General features: G+C 48.1%; 1 protein-coding gene across 1 annotated transcript in view; it reads right to left on the bottom strand.

Moving 5' to 3' along the window:
• LOC119165547 (lachesin-like) overlaps positions 1 to 18,820 on the bottom strand; it is a 125,576-nt gene that overhangs the window by 35,411 nt on the left and 71,345 nt on the right. The window contains exon 3 of the mRNA XM_075865099.1: positions 13,366 to 13,472. Coding sequence (XP_075721214.1) covers positions 13,366 to 13,472 — 107 coding nt within the window. The remainder of the gene's footprint in view (positions 1 to 13,365; positions 13,473 to 18,820) is intronic.

Raw genomic sequence — 18,820 nt, forward strand, 5'->3', positions numbered from 1 at the left:
GCGCGACCCTTCAGGACGGCTAGCACGGTGGAGCTTGCGGCTGCAGGAATTTGACGTCACCATCGTCCATAAGTCCGGCCGTAAGCATGAAGACGCTGACACACTGTCACGCGCGCCCCTTCATGTCGTCAGTCAGGAAGCAGAGGAAGACGAAGGCTTCCTGGGCGCCATTAGCTCATCAGACTTGAGTAAACGGCAGCGGGATGACGCAGAGATTCGTCCGATCATCGATCATTTAGAGGGCCAGGACACAATCATACCACGTCATTTATTCCGTTCGTTGCCGTCGTTCTGCCTTCGAGATGGTGTGCTGTACAAGAAGAACGCTCGTTCGAACAACCGTGCCTACCTCCTGGTGGTTCCTCGAGACATGCGAGACGACGTCCTCTTCGCTTGCCATGACGAACCCACATCCGGTCATCTGGGCTACTCACGAACACTTGCCAGAGTGAGTGAGAGGTACTATTGGCCAGGACTTTCGGCAAGCGTCAAGAAGTACGTGAAGAGCTGTCGGGAATGTCAGCGCCGAAAGCAACCATCTGTTAAGCCAGCTGGTTTGCTTCAGCCCATTGAAGGAGGAGGAGGAGGAGGAAGGGAAGAAATGAAAGGCAGGGAGGTCAACCAGACGCACGTCCGGTTTGCTACCCTGCACTGGGGGAAGGGGTGAGGGGATTAAAGGAGAAGAGAGAGAGAAGTGAAGGGCAACGTGTATGTTGGTGGGACCTTGTCCATTGCACGCTTATAAGCGGTCGCGTAGTCCGGTCGTCTTCAGAAAACTTAGCAGTGCCCGCGTCGCTTTGCTGGCCAGCGACGCGTAGAGCCATGAGCCAAGTATCTTCTCTTCGGAAAAAGGTCTACTGTCTAGTGTCTCCAACGTTTCGCGTAGCAAATTGCGTTCGCTCGCAAAACGTTCACATGAACACAGTAGATGTTCTATTGTCTCGTCAGTGTCGCACGATTCACATCGGCAGCTATCCGCCATTCCTATGCGAAAGGAGTACGCCTTTGTAAAAGCTACTCCTAACCACAGGCGGCACAGTAAAGTTGCATCCTGGCGGGAGAGGTCCGATGGAACTTGAAGCTTTCTCGATGGGTCCAATTTGTGTAGGCGGCGGTTCCTGACACTGGGGTCACTCAGACAAGTTTCCGACATGGTGTTAGCGAACGAGTGAAGGCCCCTTGCAGCGTCGGTTCTCGACAATGGAATTGGGGTTGTCTGGGCGTCCGCGTGGGCGGATCGGGCAGCATTATCAGCAAGGTCATTACCGACAATACCACAATGTCCCGGTAACCACTGGAACACCAAGTCATGTCCTTTCGATAAAACTTCGTGAATCACTTCTCTTATTTCATTCACTAGTTGTTGGTGCTCCCGCTGTCGTAAAGCTGATTGCAAGCTCTGAAGGGATGCCTTGGAGTCACAGAACACAGCCCATTTTTGAGGTCGGGCCTCCGCAATATAAAGTATAGCAGCACGTAAGGCGGCAAGCTCCGCTGCTGTGGATGTTGTCCTATGCGACAGTTTGAGCTTTATAGTGACCTGGTACGCCGGGATGACAACAGCACCTGTGGAGCTGTCAGCCGAGACCGATCCATCGGTGTAAATGTGGGTCCTCTGGCCGTATTTTTCGTTGAGTAGCGACAATGTCACCTGTCGTAGAACCACTGTTGAATGATGGCTCTTGTTCGTTATTCCCGGAATAGTGAGGCACACCTGTGGTTGTTGTAGGCACCACGGGGGTGACGCTGGTCTTGTTGCGGGAGTGAAGCCAAAAGGGAGGCATTCTCTATGGGCAGAAATAATCTTTGAAAAGATCGCGTGTGGTCTTTGAAGTGGCAACACTGCAACATGGTGACCAGGAACTCGGCAGAGGTGTCTTATGTGGGCTCGCAAATTGTCAGTGGTGATGTATGTTCGAATTGGATGCTCTCTTGCGATCATAATTGCCCCGTAGGTTGAGGTGCATCGCGGCAATCCTAAGCACACGCGTAGTGCTTGTCCTTGTAGACTTTCGAGAGTGCGGATGTTCGTCTTGCACGTACTTGCCAGTAACGGCAAGCTGTAGCGCAAAAATCCCAGAAACAGTGCTCTGTATAGCTGCATCATTGACCTTATAGATGCGCCCCAAGATTTTCCGCAGAGTAACCGCATTATATGGACAATGGAAGTTAGCCTTCTCTTCAGGTAATTGCAGTGGGCACTCCACGAAAGGTCCCGGTCAATAATCACACCCAGGAAGCGATGGTTCTTCTGGTATGGAATATTTTGTCCATTGATGGTAACGGGGTATTGTGTCATAGCTCTGCGGGTAAACGCAACCAATGCACATTTTTCCGTTGAGACGGAAAGACCTTGCTTGCGGAGATATGAGCATGTCAAGGTGGCAGCCTGCTGGACTCTTGCACGTACTTGTAGACGAGTTACAGCCGAAGTCCATAGACAAATATCGTCAGCATATATGGATATGAGGATGGTACTTGGCAAAATTTCACGAAGTCCTACCATCACGAGGTTAAATAAAGTGGGACTTAATACGGCGCCCTGAGGGACGCCACGGGAGATATAGTAATTGGTGGTAGGTCCATCTGAGGTTTGTACAAAAAAGGACCTTCTTGTCAAATAATCCTGGATCCATTGGAACATCCGACCACCGATTCCAACAGCTTCCAACGAGTCTAGGATGGCTTTATGTGTTACGTTATCATAAGCCCTTTGACGTCGAGGAAGAGTGCCAGTGGTATGCGCTTGAGGCTCTTCTGTTGCTGGATAAATGTTGTGAGATCAATCACGTTGTCAAGAGATGATCTACCTCGCCGAAAACCCGTCATGCAGTTTGGGTATACGTTGTACCGCTCAAGGTACCATTCTAGGCGTGTAAGTATCATCCTTTCCATGACTTTTCCTACGCAACTTGCGAGGGCAACAGGGCGAAATGATGTCAAATCAAATGGTGACTTTCCTGCTTTGAGTAGTGGCACAAGTCTACTTATCTTCCAATCCTGGGGAACATTGCCCGCCAGCCATGAATGGTTGTAATAGCTTAACAACTGTCCCCTTGCCTCCTGTTGAAGGTTGGCTAGAGCGGCGTAGGTGATGCCATCGGGTCCTGGTGAAGATGATCGTCGGGAAGCCGCCAAAGATGCGTCAAGTTCTTCTATAGTGAAAAGATTGTCCATTTCGTAGATGCGGGGTTCAGGGATAACACTCCTAATGGTGCCAGCAGACAAGGCGGACACACCGGCGATTCGCGTACAAAACTCATTTGCCACTTCAAGTTGGGTGTGGCCTGAATGTAGGGCTAAAGCCATGAAAGGATGTCTTTGTTGGGGAGCCGAGCGCAGGCCACGAATAGTGCTCCAGATGCGGGACAACGGCTTTCGGGGATCCAATGATTCGCAGAATGATTTCCAGCGTTCCTGTGCAAGTTTGTCTAAACGTCGTTGGACTTTTTTCTGTATGCGTCGTGCCAGCCTCAAGTCGCATATTGCTTTCGTCCGCCTGTATCTTCTTTCCGCCCTTCGGCGAAGCGCGCACAGTTTTTCCAGTTCAACGTCGAAATCTGAACGCTTGCCGGTGAACGGGAGGAGACAGGAAGCTTCCCTCATTGCCTCTTTGATGACATCCTCCAAGTTCTGGTCAGGGTCTTCACGGCATGTATTTTCCATGAGTCGCTGAAACTTGAACCAATCAATTCTTCGTATTGTGGTCTTAGGAAAGGAGTTAGTAAGACCCCTTATTCGCATATAAGTTGGAATGTGGTCACTCCCATGCGTTTCGATGTCTGAAAACCAGTGCACTTGCGACCGGAAGTTTCTGGATACCAGAGTCAAATCGAGGCAACTGCTGTACGTAAGGCCCCGCAGGTATGTAGGACTGCCATCATTTAAGAAACATAGGTCATGCTTGGAAGCGAATGACACGAGGTTTCTTCCTTTAGCGTTGATCGTCGAACTACCCCAGATTAAGTGATGTGCGTTGAAGTCTCCAGTTATAACCCACGGGCCCGTAGTTGTTGTCAGTATGTCTCGTAGTCGGTCTTGTTCAAATCGTCCGGATGGTGATATGTAGACACCAATGAGTGTGAATGACACTTTTTCCTTTTTAACACGTAAGCAGACATATTGATTGTCATCATGCGGTTGAACTGCATGATGCACATAAGTGAAATCTGTGCGAATGTAAACAACCACCTTGCTGCGTTCCTCGCACGTTGAAGAAACGAAAGATTCATACCCTGATAGTTTAGGAGGTTGTTGCACGTTTGGTTCACATATAACTATCATAGGAATACGATTCATGAACATATACTGACGGAACGAAGAGATGCGGGATCTCAGGCCTCTCGCGTTCCACTGCATTATCGACGCTTGTCGGACCTCGTTGCGGAAGGAGAAAATTGGTCGAGCCATGGTTGCTACTGGAGACTTGCAAATACTGGACTTAGAGCATCCAGTACTTGTAGTGCACTCTGAGCGAGTGGAGACTTCAGGCTGCTGCACAGCTTTCGCATGGCATCCAGCAGTGTTCGGAACATTCTGATGACTTCTGTGTCCTCCTCAGGCAGCTTGTCAGCGGCTGGCTAGAGTGATGTGACTGTCGATGTGCGCTTAGGATTTGCAGGTGGCTGTGATTTCGGCAATGAAGGCCAAACTGATTCATCTGCAACTGTGCAGCTCGTTGTTTTGTTGACCGCGCTGGCCGCCTTAGGTCTGGGAGGCAAGGGCGGTGGAAGAGAAGGGTGGTGGAGTGGTGCTTTCGATGTAGCGTCTGCGGCGTTCTTTGATGAACTGCGGCGACGGTGACGCCTCTTTCGGACGGTCCTGGCAGCCTCTCGATGCGACGAATTGTCTCTGACCATTTGTTTCAATACCGCTATTTCTCTTCGGATTTTGGGGCATTGTTTTGACGAAGCTTCATGTGACCCATGACAATTCGAGCATTTGAGGGTAGTTGCTTCGCAGTCATCCACAGAATGGGCTTCCGCGCAACGAGGACACACCGTCCTATTTTCGCATATGCTTCTCACGTGGCCCATCTTCATGCACTTATAACACTGTAAGGGCTTCGGTATGAAAGGTCGCACTGAATGCCGAAAATGGCCCACCTTTACGTGTGAAGGAAGAGTGTCGCCCTTGAACATGATCTTCAAGCAGCGTGAGTTTCCCAAACGGACAACTTTTGCAATGACGCTGGCTTCATTTACCGGTTTTACCAGAACATCGAAGTCGGAGCTGGGAATGGCAGTATCCACATCGTAGATGACTCCAGTGACGACGTTAGAGCTCACAGGAATGTAGGAGCGAACTTTCATTCCCCCCAACTCGTTGACGTTGCGCAGTACATTAAGTGCCGCAGCATGCAAAACGTCGATGGCCAATACGTTCTTACGCGTGTTCACTCTGATGTCTGTGATCTCGTTTGGTACGAGTCCTTCCAGCATCACCGAAACAGATTGCCTGTTGAGGCGCTTCATGTTACCGTCCGGTACCTCAGGGACAAAAAGGATAGTGTTTGTCACGGGTCTCCTTGGCACTCTGTCATTCAACGTACTCGATGACGAAGATGTTCTGACGTTCCGCCTCTTCGCTTTACGGCTCAGCACCAGCTTAAAATCGTCGTCGTCAGAAGGCTCTTCGCTGCTCATTGAGTAACCAAGAGTGCCCTCGCTGTCGTAGTCGCTGTAGAGTCCCGTACGCTTCCTGGATGCGGCCACCGCCGACGCCGCCGTAACTGGCGGACGTCCGTGGGGGTCCACGTCCATCACCGACGGACACGGATGTGATAATCGCGAAGTTCACTTAAAATTAGGTGAAAAAAGAGAGCACCTACTGAAACTGCGATCTGCTAAGCAATCACTTCGTCGTCGTTATGTAGAGCTCGCTTTCAGCCCATTGAAGCACCTTGCACGCCATTCGACCAAGTCGGCATGGACATTCTCGGGCCATTTCCCCTGTCTGCGGACAGCAACAAATGGGTGATCGTCGCGACCGACTATTTGACACGCTACGCTGAAACCCAGGCGATCCCACGAGCCACGGCTTCTGAGGTAGCCCAATTTTTCATGCGCCACATCGTGTTACGACACGGTGCTCCTTCCAGTGTAATAACGGACAGAGGGACGGCATTCACGGCGCAGCTTACGGACGAAGTTTTCAAACTGAGCAACACCAGACACCGAAGAACAACTGCGTACCACCCGCAAACCAACGGACTTACCGAGCGACTGAATAAGACCCTCGCAGACATGATCTCAATGTACATCGACGTACAGCACAAAACATGGGACTGGATTTTACCTTACGTGACCTTCGCGTATAATACCGCCGTGCAAGAGACCACGCGATTCACGCCATTTCGGCTTCTCTACGGCCGCGAAGTGCAGACCATGCTAGACTCTATGCTACCGTGTCAAGACGAAAACGAGTTGGCAACTGACGCCGAAGAATTCGCAGAGCGTGCTGAGGAAGCCCGGCAGCTCGCGCGACTGCACATCGGCCAGCAACAGCAGGCAGACGCACGACGCTATAACGCCCGCCACAGAGAAGTGTTTTACAGCCCCGGAGATCAAGTTTGGGTGTGGACGCCCGTCCGCCGCCGTGGCCTTAGCGAAAAGTTGCTGAGCCGGTACTTTGGCCCATATAAAGTGTTACGCCGCGTCAGTGACGTGAACTACGAAGTGGTTCCGGACTCAACACCCCATGCACGGAGCAGGACACGGCTGAGGCCGGACGTCGTTCATGTGTTGCGCATGAAACCATTTACTGCGCGTTGCTCGTAACTTTTCCTTTACCGTACAGCATTCTTTGTGTTTTTGTTTATTTGTGTGAACTTGCTTTCTCGTTCATTGACGTTTCTTATATTGGCACGCTCTTCAATTTTTACTTCCACATTATCCGAATTTCCAATTTCTTTTTCACGTGCCTATGTAGTAGCATCGCGGTGATGCTATGTACTTTTCTTTCCTCTTTTTGGGACTTGTTTTTTTTTCTTTTCGGAAGGGGGGATAATGCCACCAGCACGTAGTGGGTCGACAGCAAGAGCGGCTCTCAATCTGGAGGAAAAAGATGATCGCGTGCTTTTCTTCTCTGCTCGAGAGCCAGCCACGACTGACGCATCGTCCTAGAGCTAGCTACCCGGTCGTTCAATAAATCCCCCAGTACTTGTGACTTGCCCTGAAGCACCACACTGTCATCTGGTTCCCCGCCCATCTCGGCCAGGTGCCGGGTGCCCTACCCAACCTCAACGAGATCGCCTATGATGCAGCGCGCGCACTTACCGACCGCACTGCCACAGGGCAACCTCATCTTGCTGGGTTGGATACCAATCGGGATGCACCAATTACGTACAATGAAATTACAAAGCACTTTTACTTGGAACGCCGCATTTTTCCACCCCCACATCCGAAACTTAACCGACCGCAGGCATTAACCCTACGCCTATTACAGACACACACGTACCCAAACCTTGCCACGCTTCACGTTTATTATCCCGATGCATACCCCAGCGACACATGCCCATCATGTGGACACACAGCGACACTCGAACATATGCTCTGGGAGTGTAGAACAACTCCTCCCGACTCTACCTCAAGCAAGTGGGAGAGGTCCCTCAGGAGCTCACTTCTCGCCGACCAGCGATGGGCCGTCCAGCAGGCCCACGAAGCGGCCGCCAGGTACTCCCTGTCGGTCCCTACGTGGGAGACGCCCGCTACGCGCTAAGCGCGTCCTGCAGGACCGAAATAAAGTTTTTCCATTCCATTCCATACTTGTGACTCATCGTGACAATATATAGTGATTGGCCGCTTGCCGAGAGCTGACGTAGCGGGGGTTTGTTTATTTGCTAGTGTACTCCACACTTCAACAAGCCGGAAACTGATCAACGACCACAGTGGAACATTGGAATTTCTTATGTCAGCAGCAGTCTTGGGTGGTCAGAATTTTTTACCGTGTGTATGGTATTTCTTCGCAATACGTAGTAAAACTAATAACGTACAATATATGAACAATAAAAAAGTGTTGCCCTATTTAGAGAGACCGAGTATTTAGGACATTGTAAAAATTAGCGCAACTTGCCATAAGTCGCACAAGGCTGGGCCACAGCAGAGTTGGTCCTGGCATGGCTAGGCTTTTACCCTCTCACCTCTCTTTTTCCCACCTTTCGCAATGTTACACTACACACAACAATGCTTTCTTTTTTTTCTTTCTGCCGTCATGTGTGTTTTTCTTTCTCTTCCTTTGTCTGTTTTTTTTCTTGGTCTTTCTACTTTTTCGCTCTACTTTTTTTTCTTTTTTTTCTCTTTCTCTGTAGTCGATCTCAATGCCTTCATATTTTTCCTCTTGCAACAGTTTTTTTATGGATTTCTAAATTAGGGGTGAAAAACTTTATATTAATATCAGGCGTTTAACATCCCAAAACCATCATATGATTATGAGAGACGCCGGAGTGGAGGGCTCCGAAAATTTCGACCACCTGGGGCTCTTTAACGTGTACCCAAATCCAAATACAAGGGCCTCAAACATGTTTCAGCATTCTGGAACAGCCAATTTTGTGGTTGCGGTCACTGACCTTGATGCTAAACTCCTCACTGCAACATCCCTTCGAGATACCACGCCGGCCTGGGCTGAGCCAGCTGCTGTAGCTCTGGACCTGGCTACTCCCACGGTCATGTGCATTTTCACTGACTCCCGGGCTGCTGTACGAGCATTCATGACGGGGTCAGTTTGTGAGCAGGCGGCCCATATTCTTACCAAAATTACAAATAGCAGTGCAATCGATGGTCACATCACCTGGTTTGCTGACCACATGAGCAAAGATGTCCACCATGTTATCCCTATTGCGAACGAGTCTGCCCGTGCCCGCGCACGCGCGCTGTCCCACTGTGACGGGCATTCGGCCTCTAATTTGGGTGAAGGCCTCCAGCAGCTTGATTCCCTCCTCACCTTCAGCGAAATATGCAACCACTATCAATTGTCCAGGCTGTTATGGCGTTTATTAGCCGGCACACAGCGAGTCTACACAATGGTGACAGTAACAGCCAAGCACGGACTCTCCGCGCTTAGTAGGTTCCCACTACTGCAGCCGCAACTCTCGAGGGCCCAGTCAATCACTTTGCGAATGCTGCAAACCGATACTTACTCGTCGCCCTTAGTTTACAGTAAGTTTATTGACAGCATAAAGCCTCACTGCCCTCATTGCGATGAGAGACAATGCACGTTATCCCACACGCTCTCGCAATACACGGTGCTGCGCGATGGCAAGCCTCTCACCACAGAGGACGCTGTTGCGGTCGAAAGAAGGTCGCTGGAGGATACGAAAACAAAACCCGGTCTCTTGTGGTAGCGTGGTGTAGCTTCGGGTTGAGGAAACGAACGCTTACGATATGGGGATACGAAAAACAAACATGTTTATGGCACTATTTACAAATATTTACAGCATGAGGTTAAGAGTTCACAAACCACGAACGTGGTGGTTGAACCGCTACACAGTTCAGAGCCTCACAAACTACGAACGTGGTGGTTGAACCTTTACTTGGTTCAGAGCCTTCACAAACTACGAACGTGGTGGTTGAACCTTTACTTGGTTCAGAGCGACGTCCCGCATTCTGCGGCGCCGTTATAAGCCCTGTCGGGCTCCTCCTTCTTCAGTGGAACACCAATCACACACACACACACACACAACAGGTGAGGGGTACGAGCATGCACGGCGCACGTGAACATCCAATTTTGAGTCAAGATCACTGCACTGAAAGGTGGCGCCAGAGAGGCTCTTGCTCGTCGTGTATGTCGCTGGTCGAGGGGTCCCAAGCTTCGGACAGCAGACATCAAACGGTCCGCCAATCTGTCCGCTCAATTAGCAGGGCGCTTTGTGGCGGCGGTCGCCGTTTCTTCAAAGGCAGACGCTGTCTTTGTTGTCCCCTCTGGAACGGCTTACAGCTTCGTGGCGACACGACGTCTCATCCGCCGGCTAGCAGGGACAATACCTGGCGGGCATAGGCATCCGGCGAGTCGGCTACTTGTTTGAGGATTAAAAGAGCGCCGCTCCCCCGTCAGCTCTCGACGCTGGTTCCAAGAAAACCTGGGTTCCAGGCGTGGGAACGCGGCCCGGCTACGCTTCTCAGCGACAGCATGGCACCTGCTGACGACGGTCATAACAACGCCTGGAAGACCGCAATCACCAGCTCGGACCAGGAGGTCCAAATCCGGGCTGTCCAGAGGGCCCGCAGGTTGGGAGAGGGGCATGCGCTTCCTGTCTTAACGCAGGTGCGGCCCGCCGCCAACCCGCCCTCTTGAAAGGCATCGGCTCCTCACAACAATTTGTGAATAAAATTCGTTGACGGACTGACTGATGTGGACATGCGGATAAGTGCCCGAGGGCGGGTACGTGCCACAGGTTACGTACTACGACAACGGGACGCACAGGCCACGTTACAAGAGGCTTCACCTTTAAAGAGAAATGAGCCGTTGACTTCAAACAAAATCAAATATGTATGGGTAAATCCCCGCAAGTATGCCTTTGCCGTCGTCTAACACACGAGCCATTTATCCTCTTTCTGATCTGCATCACATTCCTTGATGGTATCAACGTAAAGCTTATATTTGACTGGACAAGAACAAAGTGTTCGTTGTAATATACGATGATGACATTTCACACGAGTGCACGTACGTTTTTTTTTAAATGCGGAGCATTTTCTAGCCAACTTCGGCGACATTGAGCGTATCTATCTATCTATCTATCTATCTATCTATCTATCTATCTATCTATCTATCTATCTATCTATCTATCTATCTATCTATCTATCTATCTATCTATCTATCTATCTATCTATCTATCTATCTATCTATCTATCTATCTATCTATCTATCTATCTATCTATCTATCTTCGTGATGGGGCATAGTGTGATGTTTGCAAGGATAAGTAGTGGGCAGTTTGCCTAGGTGGAACTATAGGTGGTCACGTACAAACAAGGAATGGACACTGTGAGACAATCTATGGTTCTTTAACGCGCACTTGGATACAATCACACGATCATCTTGCATTTTATATTGGCTACTACTATCTATCTATCTATCTATCTATCTATCTATCTATCTATCTATCTATCTATCTATCTATCTATCTATCTATCTATCTATCTATCTATCTATCTAAATTATCTCTATAAATTATCTATTAAGTTAGTGTAAAGGAGTTCGATCAATATGTCTGGCTGGTCATGACATGAATAAAGTGAATATCCCATCGCATACGTCGTCAAACCCTTTCCTCCAGACACGAATGGCAACACCCGTATACCACGGGCCATTGCGGCTATACGCCACAGGTGTTTGAGAGTTTATATCTACCCAAGACTGATTAGAAAAGACATTATTATTTTAAATGCGAGAGCGTTATGAACACCTGACTTCGGCAGCGTTGACCCAATGAATGCAAAAAATAAATAAGTGTCCTAGCAGGTACAAACCGAGGCATTCTGCAAAGCAATGCAGAATTCCACCACAGAGCCACGCCAGCTGTAAAAGCTGCTTTGGAAAAAGCCTTTGCGGGCGCAACGTTGGTGAAGCATCAGTTGTGCTTACAGTGGCGCCTATATACTCAATCTTGAAAACATTACATGTGTACTCCTATGATACAGGTGTCACGTCGGTTAACATCATTTGTATACCTAAGTGCCATCCACTTAAGTTGGTCTGCGTGTCCTAGCCTGGGCTACCATCCTTCCAAGCAGCATCGCTACATAGAATCTGACTGCTTCTGTGTTGGTATATCAGTGTTTCTCAATAGCTTCGAAGGACTATGTAATACGCAAGTCGGTGTTGGTATCATTGCGCAACTGTAAAAAATTGACAGCATATCCTTCGAGTGAATGATGATGAGTGGGGCAGAGCGCTGGCGGGTTATATATACAAATATTGTATATATTTATACAAGACATTCTACAATTCGTAATAGGTAGCGATACGTCGCTTCCGTTCCCCCTTCAATATAATAGCTTTATAGTCGGTGAAGTGGTGGATCGGTGATGGGGCATAGTGTGATGTTTTCAAGGACGAAGTAGTGGGCAGTTTGCCTAGGTGGAACTATAGGTGGTCTCGTACAAAGAAGGAATGGACACTGTGGGACAATCTATGGTTCTTTAACCCGCACCTGGATACACTCACACGTTCATCTTGCATTTCATATTGGCTACTTCTCTACAGTATTTGCTTCAGTGGTGGATACGTGATGGGGCATAGGGGGATGTTTGCAAGGACGAAATAGTGGGCAGCTCGTAAAGGTGGAACTATAGACGGTCACGTACATACATACATACAAGGGATGGACAGACCCACGCCTTTAGAAGCTTCGCCTCTAAAACTGGTTACGCGAAACATATTCGACCATTAAACGTATGTCTGTACGCACATTTTACATATTTTAACTCTATTTAGTAACACATTGTTTCATGAAAACTTACTTGTATCATAGGTGTAGATATCCTTTGTGAATGCCTAGAGTATAATAGACAACGGCTATGCTTTCGCAAGGAACTCAGCAAATTAGGTAATCAGCCTCTGTCGGAGGAAATAATTTTAAAATATTGACAGGATGCAACTTCAGAGAAGGAGGTCTGAAAGCGCTACTGCGCTTTTTGCGATCGACCGGCCTTTCTGAATGGTTGTATACCAGAACGCCCTTCCTGAGTGCGTTTTTGTTTTCTGATGAGCACACGTGCGTTTTTTTTCTCTCTCTCTACCCCTCTTTCTTGCCCCTTTACCCCGCCACCAGTGCTGGGTAGCAAACGAGATGCCAATATCTCGTTAACCTGCCGGCCTTCCTTTCTCTCTCTCTCTACCCCAAAGTCACCTTCCCGCCGCGTGCTTCGCATAACGTGGATACTCATGGTATGGCATCTGCCGAATATTGTCTTGGGAATGGATTCAGATTCATCTGCACCCGCCTCCAGAAGTTTTTTTTTTTGCGCGTAATGGGGTTTTGCACTGTCTCAAGGATCAGTCCACCTTTTATGAAGCAACAACGTCATATTTTGATGTCGGCATGTGACGTCATGTTACATTACGTCATGATGACGTCACAAATGTTGGTGATCTGTGATGTCATGAGGGTGTCTTGTGGTGACTACGCCACGTTATAATTTTTTGCAACACTCGTCATGACACCACCGATAACGATGGTCCTTTTTCGCGTTTGATGAGGCATGAAATGCCTTCGTTATCATTCATGTTACGTGACATTCCAAGCTTCACAATAAAGTTGAGCGAATCGCTGTAGCCAACAAGCGTCGCTCACCCTTCTTATTGATTGGTCGCTCAGTATGAAATAGACGAGACAAGAGCCAGTAGTGCTGAAAAAGAGGGGCACTCACTCTGTAGTGACCCAAGTTGTTTACCACACAGGGTAGCTTCACACTGCGGCCCACGATTGCTGTCACGTTTGGCACTGGCTCGGCGAACTCCGGAAGAGCGTCGTGATCTAGATGGAAAGAAGGAAAAAGAAAGCAGCCAATCAGCTTTTAAGAACGCCACCCTTTTACAGATACTTTCTACAGCAACATGTCTTGTAATCTTTATCATTTTGATGTCACTATGTTTCTCTTGTTCATAGTTTATTATTTTCTTGTACCCCACTCCCCTCTGTAAAGCTATGAGCGATTGAGGGTAAAATAAATGAAATGAAATGAAATGAAAACAAACACTCAACAAGCGGCAAAGGTCGAGCAGGAAAGACCGAGCTGTGCTAGGCATACAAGACGCGCCCTCTTGAAAGAACACACACGTACAATTTGGCAAACAGAGCACTTATTGAACCCGGATATCAGCTTGCTTGTCAGCGTTGGGTAAAAGAGTAACGGGAATATATCAGAAAATAAAAGCACGCAGTTCCAAAGCACATCTTGGAACATATGTGGAGAGAAGTTTTAGTAAAGCAGGTAATTGAGTGCTATACAGCTGATTGCGCACAAAGTTCTTTCTTTCAATTCTGTGCAAAGTGCAAGCTTCCGTACTCTTTGTCCCCCCGTGTGTTGCACAGGTCTTACACCATACGAGAAGTTATTTAGCACAGATTTGTCGAGGCGGGACAAGACGAAAGGGGGGGGGGGCACACTCTATACTTGCGATTGATTATAATTTTCATCGGTTTATCGCAATATACGTATTATATGCGTCAAATCAGACGGTTGCATGCTGCAGGACGTAAACGATGTTTGCAGGTCAAAAGGCCCACAATAATCCATCACACAAACTTCATCCATCGGGATAGGTCATTAGAGAGTTTTAGTGCTGGGTACGCAAGCTCTTGGGGCGTTGCGGGCTTGGGGGCGCGCGGCGTTGCGTACCCAACCCATACTCAACTGAAATGCCTTATAGGGGCGCGCACGCAAACGCAAGCCGCACGAAGGTCGCATGCGTTCGTAGCGCCATAGCGTCTTAATGGTCACGTAAGTATCATTTATGTTTACGATTTAAAATGATAAATTAAACTTACATAGTGACACGAAGTAAACTAATTTCAATAAATCAGTTTTAAATGATATCACAGTTATCAACACGGAACAAAAAAACGATAGTGTCGACATCTTGTGACACTTCGTGCAACCACAGTCATGAACATGTTGGCTTACGCGTAATGTTTTTGAGGTGGAAATGAATAAAAAGGTTACTAATTTGTAATAACGCCACTGTGCGGCTTTCTCACCAGACGTACAATGCACAATGTTTCTGCAATAACAATGTTGTGATTGTCTGGTTCACTACGGCCGCGCTAGATGTCACCACCTATTCAGCTGGTCGGAGGGCTGGCACATTTTTAGTTTTTTATGTTCCAGGCCATTCTAGCTTTGGTAATCGGGCTGAAACAATGTAATCGCTAATGGTGCTCGCACTTTGGCTTATTTTAACTCGACGGCTTGAGTATCCGCAGTGCGGATACCGTGAGTTCCTGGGAAGGTGGACCTTACAAGGCGGCCGATCCATGCTGTCCAAGATTTGGTGCCTTTGTGCCATGATATTTGTATAGTGGCTATCCACTATAATATTTGTGCTTAAAACTTAAACACTTAAAAAGTGAGAGTGGTGGCGCTGGCCAGCCTAGGCTTTGCTCGCCGTGAAGGTGAGTGACATGACGGTTAACATGATGCGCCAGGGTAACTTATCTCCGCTAGGAGGCCAGTGATGGCAGCGTTGTTTATGGCCGCGCGGACGCATCGCCCCCGCGATCTTGCGACGCATCTATTTGGGGTTTCGCGCATGCGCAATACCACCACCCGAACGTCCTGGGTACGCAAGCTGCTTGGGTACCCAGCACTAAAACTCCCGATTACCCGCTGCAGGTATACTGCAATACGTGGGTTGTATACGAACAAATTAGCATTCATATTTTTTGTTCAGCAAGATACGTGCAGAATTAGGTAATAAATACTTCATAAACATCAATCATTCACAGATCGAAGAATGAGAAGGCTAGGAATAGTCTCCCTCAAAAGACACCTCGCTTAAGCGCCTCATGTAAAGCTGCTCTTGAGCAGCAGAAGGAATGGTACAGCTCCTCAGCCATCTGAAGGGAATAAAGAGACCTATGCTCTCTGAAAGTATAAAACTCGTTTGCTCACTTCAAAAACTTACAAACTTATCTCAATTGCGTTTTACGTATGCATACGAAGACAAATGAATGAAATCAGTTTCGCTTTGCTCAATCACCGGTCCAGTTATACGGCCGTATAATTTCTAGTAGATCGTAAAGGGCGAGCAGTAATGATTCCGTCCTGTCCCCCGTATAAACAGCAAGAATCGCGCTGCACCTAAAGCAGATGAAGGGTTCACAGCCGTCCAATGCAGCCGACGCCGTAGCGTCAGCAAACCACATCGAACAGGGGTAAGAGAGACCAGCAATTTTCTTGCGCATGCGCCAGACGGAGTGAGTGGACGCTAAACGAGCACGTGGGAGAAAGCGTGGCCCATCACTAGGCAGACAAAAGAAAAACAGGCGGCAAACAAAGAGGCGGGCGGGTGGGCGCGCACGTGAGACGAGTTGGACTAATGCGGCGTGACGAACGGCCCGGCCTGCTGCCTCACGCGTTCACCGGTTACGTGACTGCTGCGGCGTGTGCCGAGGTCTCGTCGATGCCGGCCTCGACGACATCGGCACAGTCGTGGGTGGCACAGACGTACCGCGGGGGGCTGCTGTCCTTGTCGCTGCACCGTCCCCGACGAATACGGCCTGCCTTTACGAGTCTCAAATTTTATGCTTCTACATTTGCGCAAGTTTCCTCGCCGTTGTAAGTGCGAACAACTCGTCGACGAGATGAGTTTTTTCATTCGTTTCTACATTTTGGCCATTCGTTTGCTCATTTGTCGACAAAGCAAAGATCACGTAGGGAGTGTATTCTTTTATCGGACAATTAGGATGACGTTGACGCTGGCAGCACTGTGAAACATTTAATGAAAAGTAAGACCGGATGACGGGGGAGGAGACGAAGAGAAGAATAGCAACAAATTCATTCATTTTACGAGTGATTGCTGTCGTGCGAAAGCCTTATTACTATTTCCTTCCTTTCAGGCCAATGCTGCACTACATGTGTTCGCAGCCCCACCGCGGTGGTTTAGTGGTTAAGGTACTCGGCTGCTGACCCGCAGGTCGCGGGTTCAAATCCCGGCTGCGGCGGCTGCGTTTCCGATGGAGGCGGAAATGTTGTAGGCCCGTGTACTCAGACTTGGGTGCACGTTAAAGATCCCCAGGTGGTCGAAATTTCCGGAGCCCTCCACTACGGCGTCTCTCATAATCATATGGTGGTTTTGGGACGTTAAACCCCACAAATCAATCATACATGTGTTCGCAGTAGTGGGGTGGTGGTTAGGTTGCTCAACTGCCGACCCGAAGGCCACGCGTTCGACCCCAGCCGCGATGGTCAAGTTTAGGTGTAGGCGAAATGGCAGAGGACCCTTCATACAGTTCGATGTCAGTGCACTTTAAAGGACACCAGATGAGCAAAATTTCAAAAGCCCTTCACTAGCACGTCTCTGATAACCAAACTAAAATTGCTTTTAAAGAGACGCGGTGCTAGCTGCACAAACAGTGTGTTTGTTTTTGCGTAGTACATGCTTCCTAAATTTCATGTCGTCACTGTTCGCTGTCAGAACCGGCGTGGTCAGATCGTGAAGAACGGTGAAACCCTTCGTTGGTACACTACTCAGGGCCAATGACCTGCCCGTTGGTTGATCGCTTTATTTAGCCAGTTCAAACGTCCACGCAACATCTTTTCACATGTTCCAATTCGTCTTACGTGCGTTTTTTTTTACCTAATTCAGGGGGATCTCATCAAAACGGCATTCCTCTTGCGGGGAAGAAGTGTTTTCATTGTATTCAGTGTCTATCTGGTTACACTCCATTACTGCAAATTTGAAATCTACGGTAGGCTACCAGTTCGTCGGAAGCTGTAAACACAACCTCGATGTCTGCTTATGCTGCCGACGTTTAATTTTTCACAATACACAGTACACAGAACCAATGACATATTTTCGGGTGCGCGATTTCATTAGGTCTACCTAGCAATCTTGAGCGACAGATAAAAGCCTTTCATAATTTTCCCGGATACGTTAGTCTGGTTAACCCCTGGCTAGTAAGTTCAGGTGTCAGGAGATCACTATATAAAATGATCACATATACCCACAGATAATACGTACAATCACAAGCAAACACACACATATATACCGAAGTTAGTCATACAGAAACTTTCATTAAGGCGAGTGTTTTTCTAGAACACCAGCACTTCTTGTGTGTTGTGCATCGTACGACCACTGTGTGGCAAGAATTCGAGAAGGTGCTGCAGCTCCAAGCACCACCATGTTTAAAGCAAACGTTTTTAAAAGCACTAAGAGCGAGGACAAAATTAAGAAGTCGAGAAAACTGCGCTTAACTCGCCACCAAATTTTTCGTTAACCAGCGTAATATTTAAAAGCACCACGACACCAATTGCACATGCCTATAGTAGAACAAGAGGCCTAACTTCCATCAGAACCACGAGAAATGTAGCAGCATAGTAAAACTAACCACCTTTATACATCAAGAAATTTACCCTCCTTATTGTGTAATGTGATGAATGGCTCGTCAACACATACTAGAAAAAGGGGCTGTGATCGTGTTCGTCAATGAGCCATCATGTTACACGATAAAAATTATGATTTTTGTTTTTATAAATGAATATTGCTAGTTTCGCTACGCTGTTGTACTTGTCCTGGTTCTGAGGGAAATTATGTCTCTCGTTCAACTACGTGCCTGCAGCTGGTTCTGTAGTGCTTTAAAATGCTATTCTGTTGAGTTGTTTCCTGTCTCTGTCATTCGAAATTCACCGTGTTGCCGAATTCTCAGTTCATCTGTCCTTGCGTTTTCGCGCTTAAGAAGCTGTTGTTTTAAAGACGAATGTTCACCAACTTGCCCATCTCCCCCGTTTTGTTCCTAGCTGAAACCGCCTTGCTAATGATGTTTACCAAATACGTTTAGCAGGTGTCCTCGAGAGCTATCGTATACGATGTTAAATCCCTGTTTCAGAACACCACAGAGGTGTACTCATATGACCTTGTTCATTTAGTACTGATATACTTACAAGAAGCGCAGAAGGCAGGACATCGTGAGGACGATAACCCAGGTACGTGTATTCTGCATCTCGCTCGCAATCTCGTTGATATGTTTATTTGGTTTGAGATGGTCAACGAACACACAGACAGCCAGACAGCCAGACAGCCAGACAGGCAGACAGACAACTTTATTTGCGTCCAGGGAAGAAGGTTCCTAAGAACCCACCGAGAGCTGCACCCGCGACAGAG

Source organism: Rhipicephalus microplus, chromosome 1 (assembly GCF_043290135.1).
Source record: "Rhipicephalus microplus isolate Deutch F79 chromosome 1, USDA_Rmic, whole genome shotgun sequence".
NCBI lineage: Eukaryota > Metazoa > Arthropoda > Arachnida > Ixodida > Ixodidae > Rhipicephalus > Rhipicephalus microplus.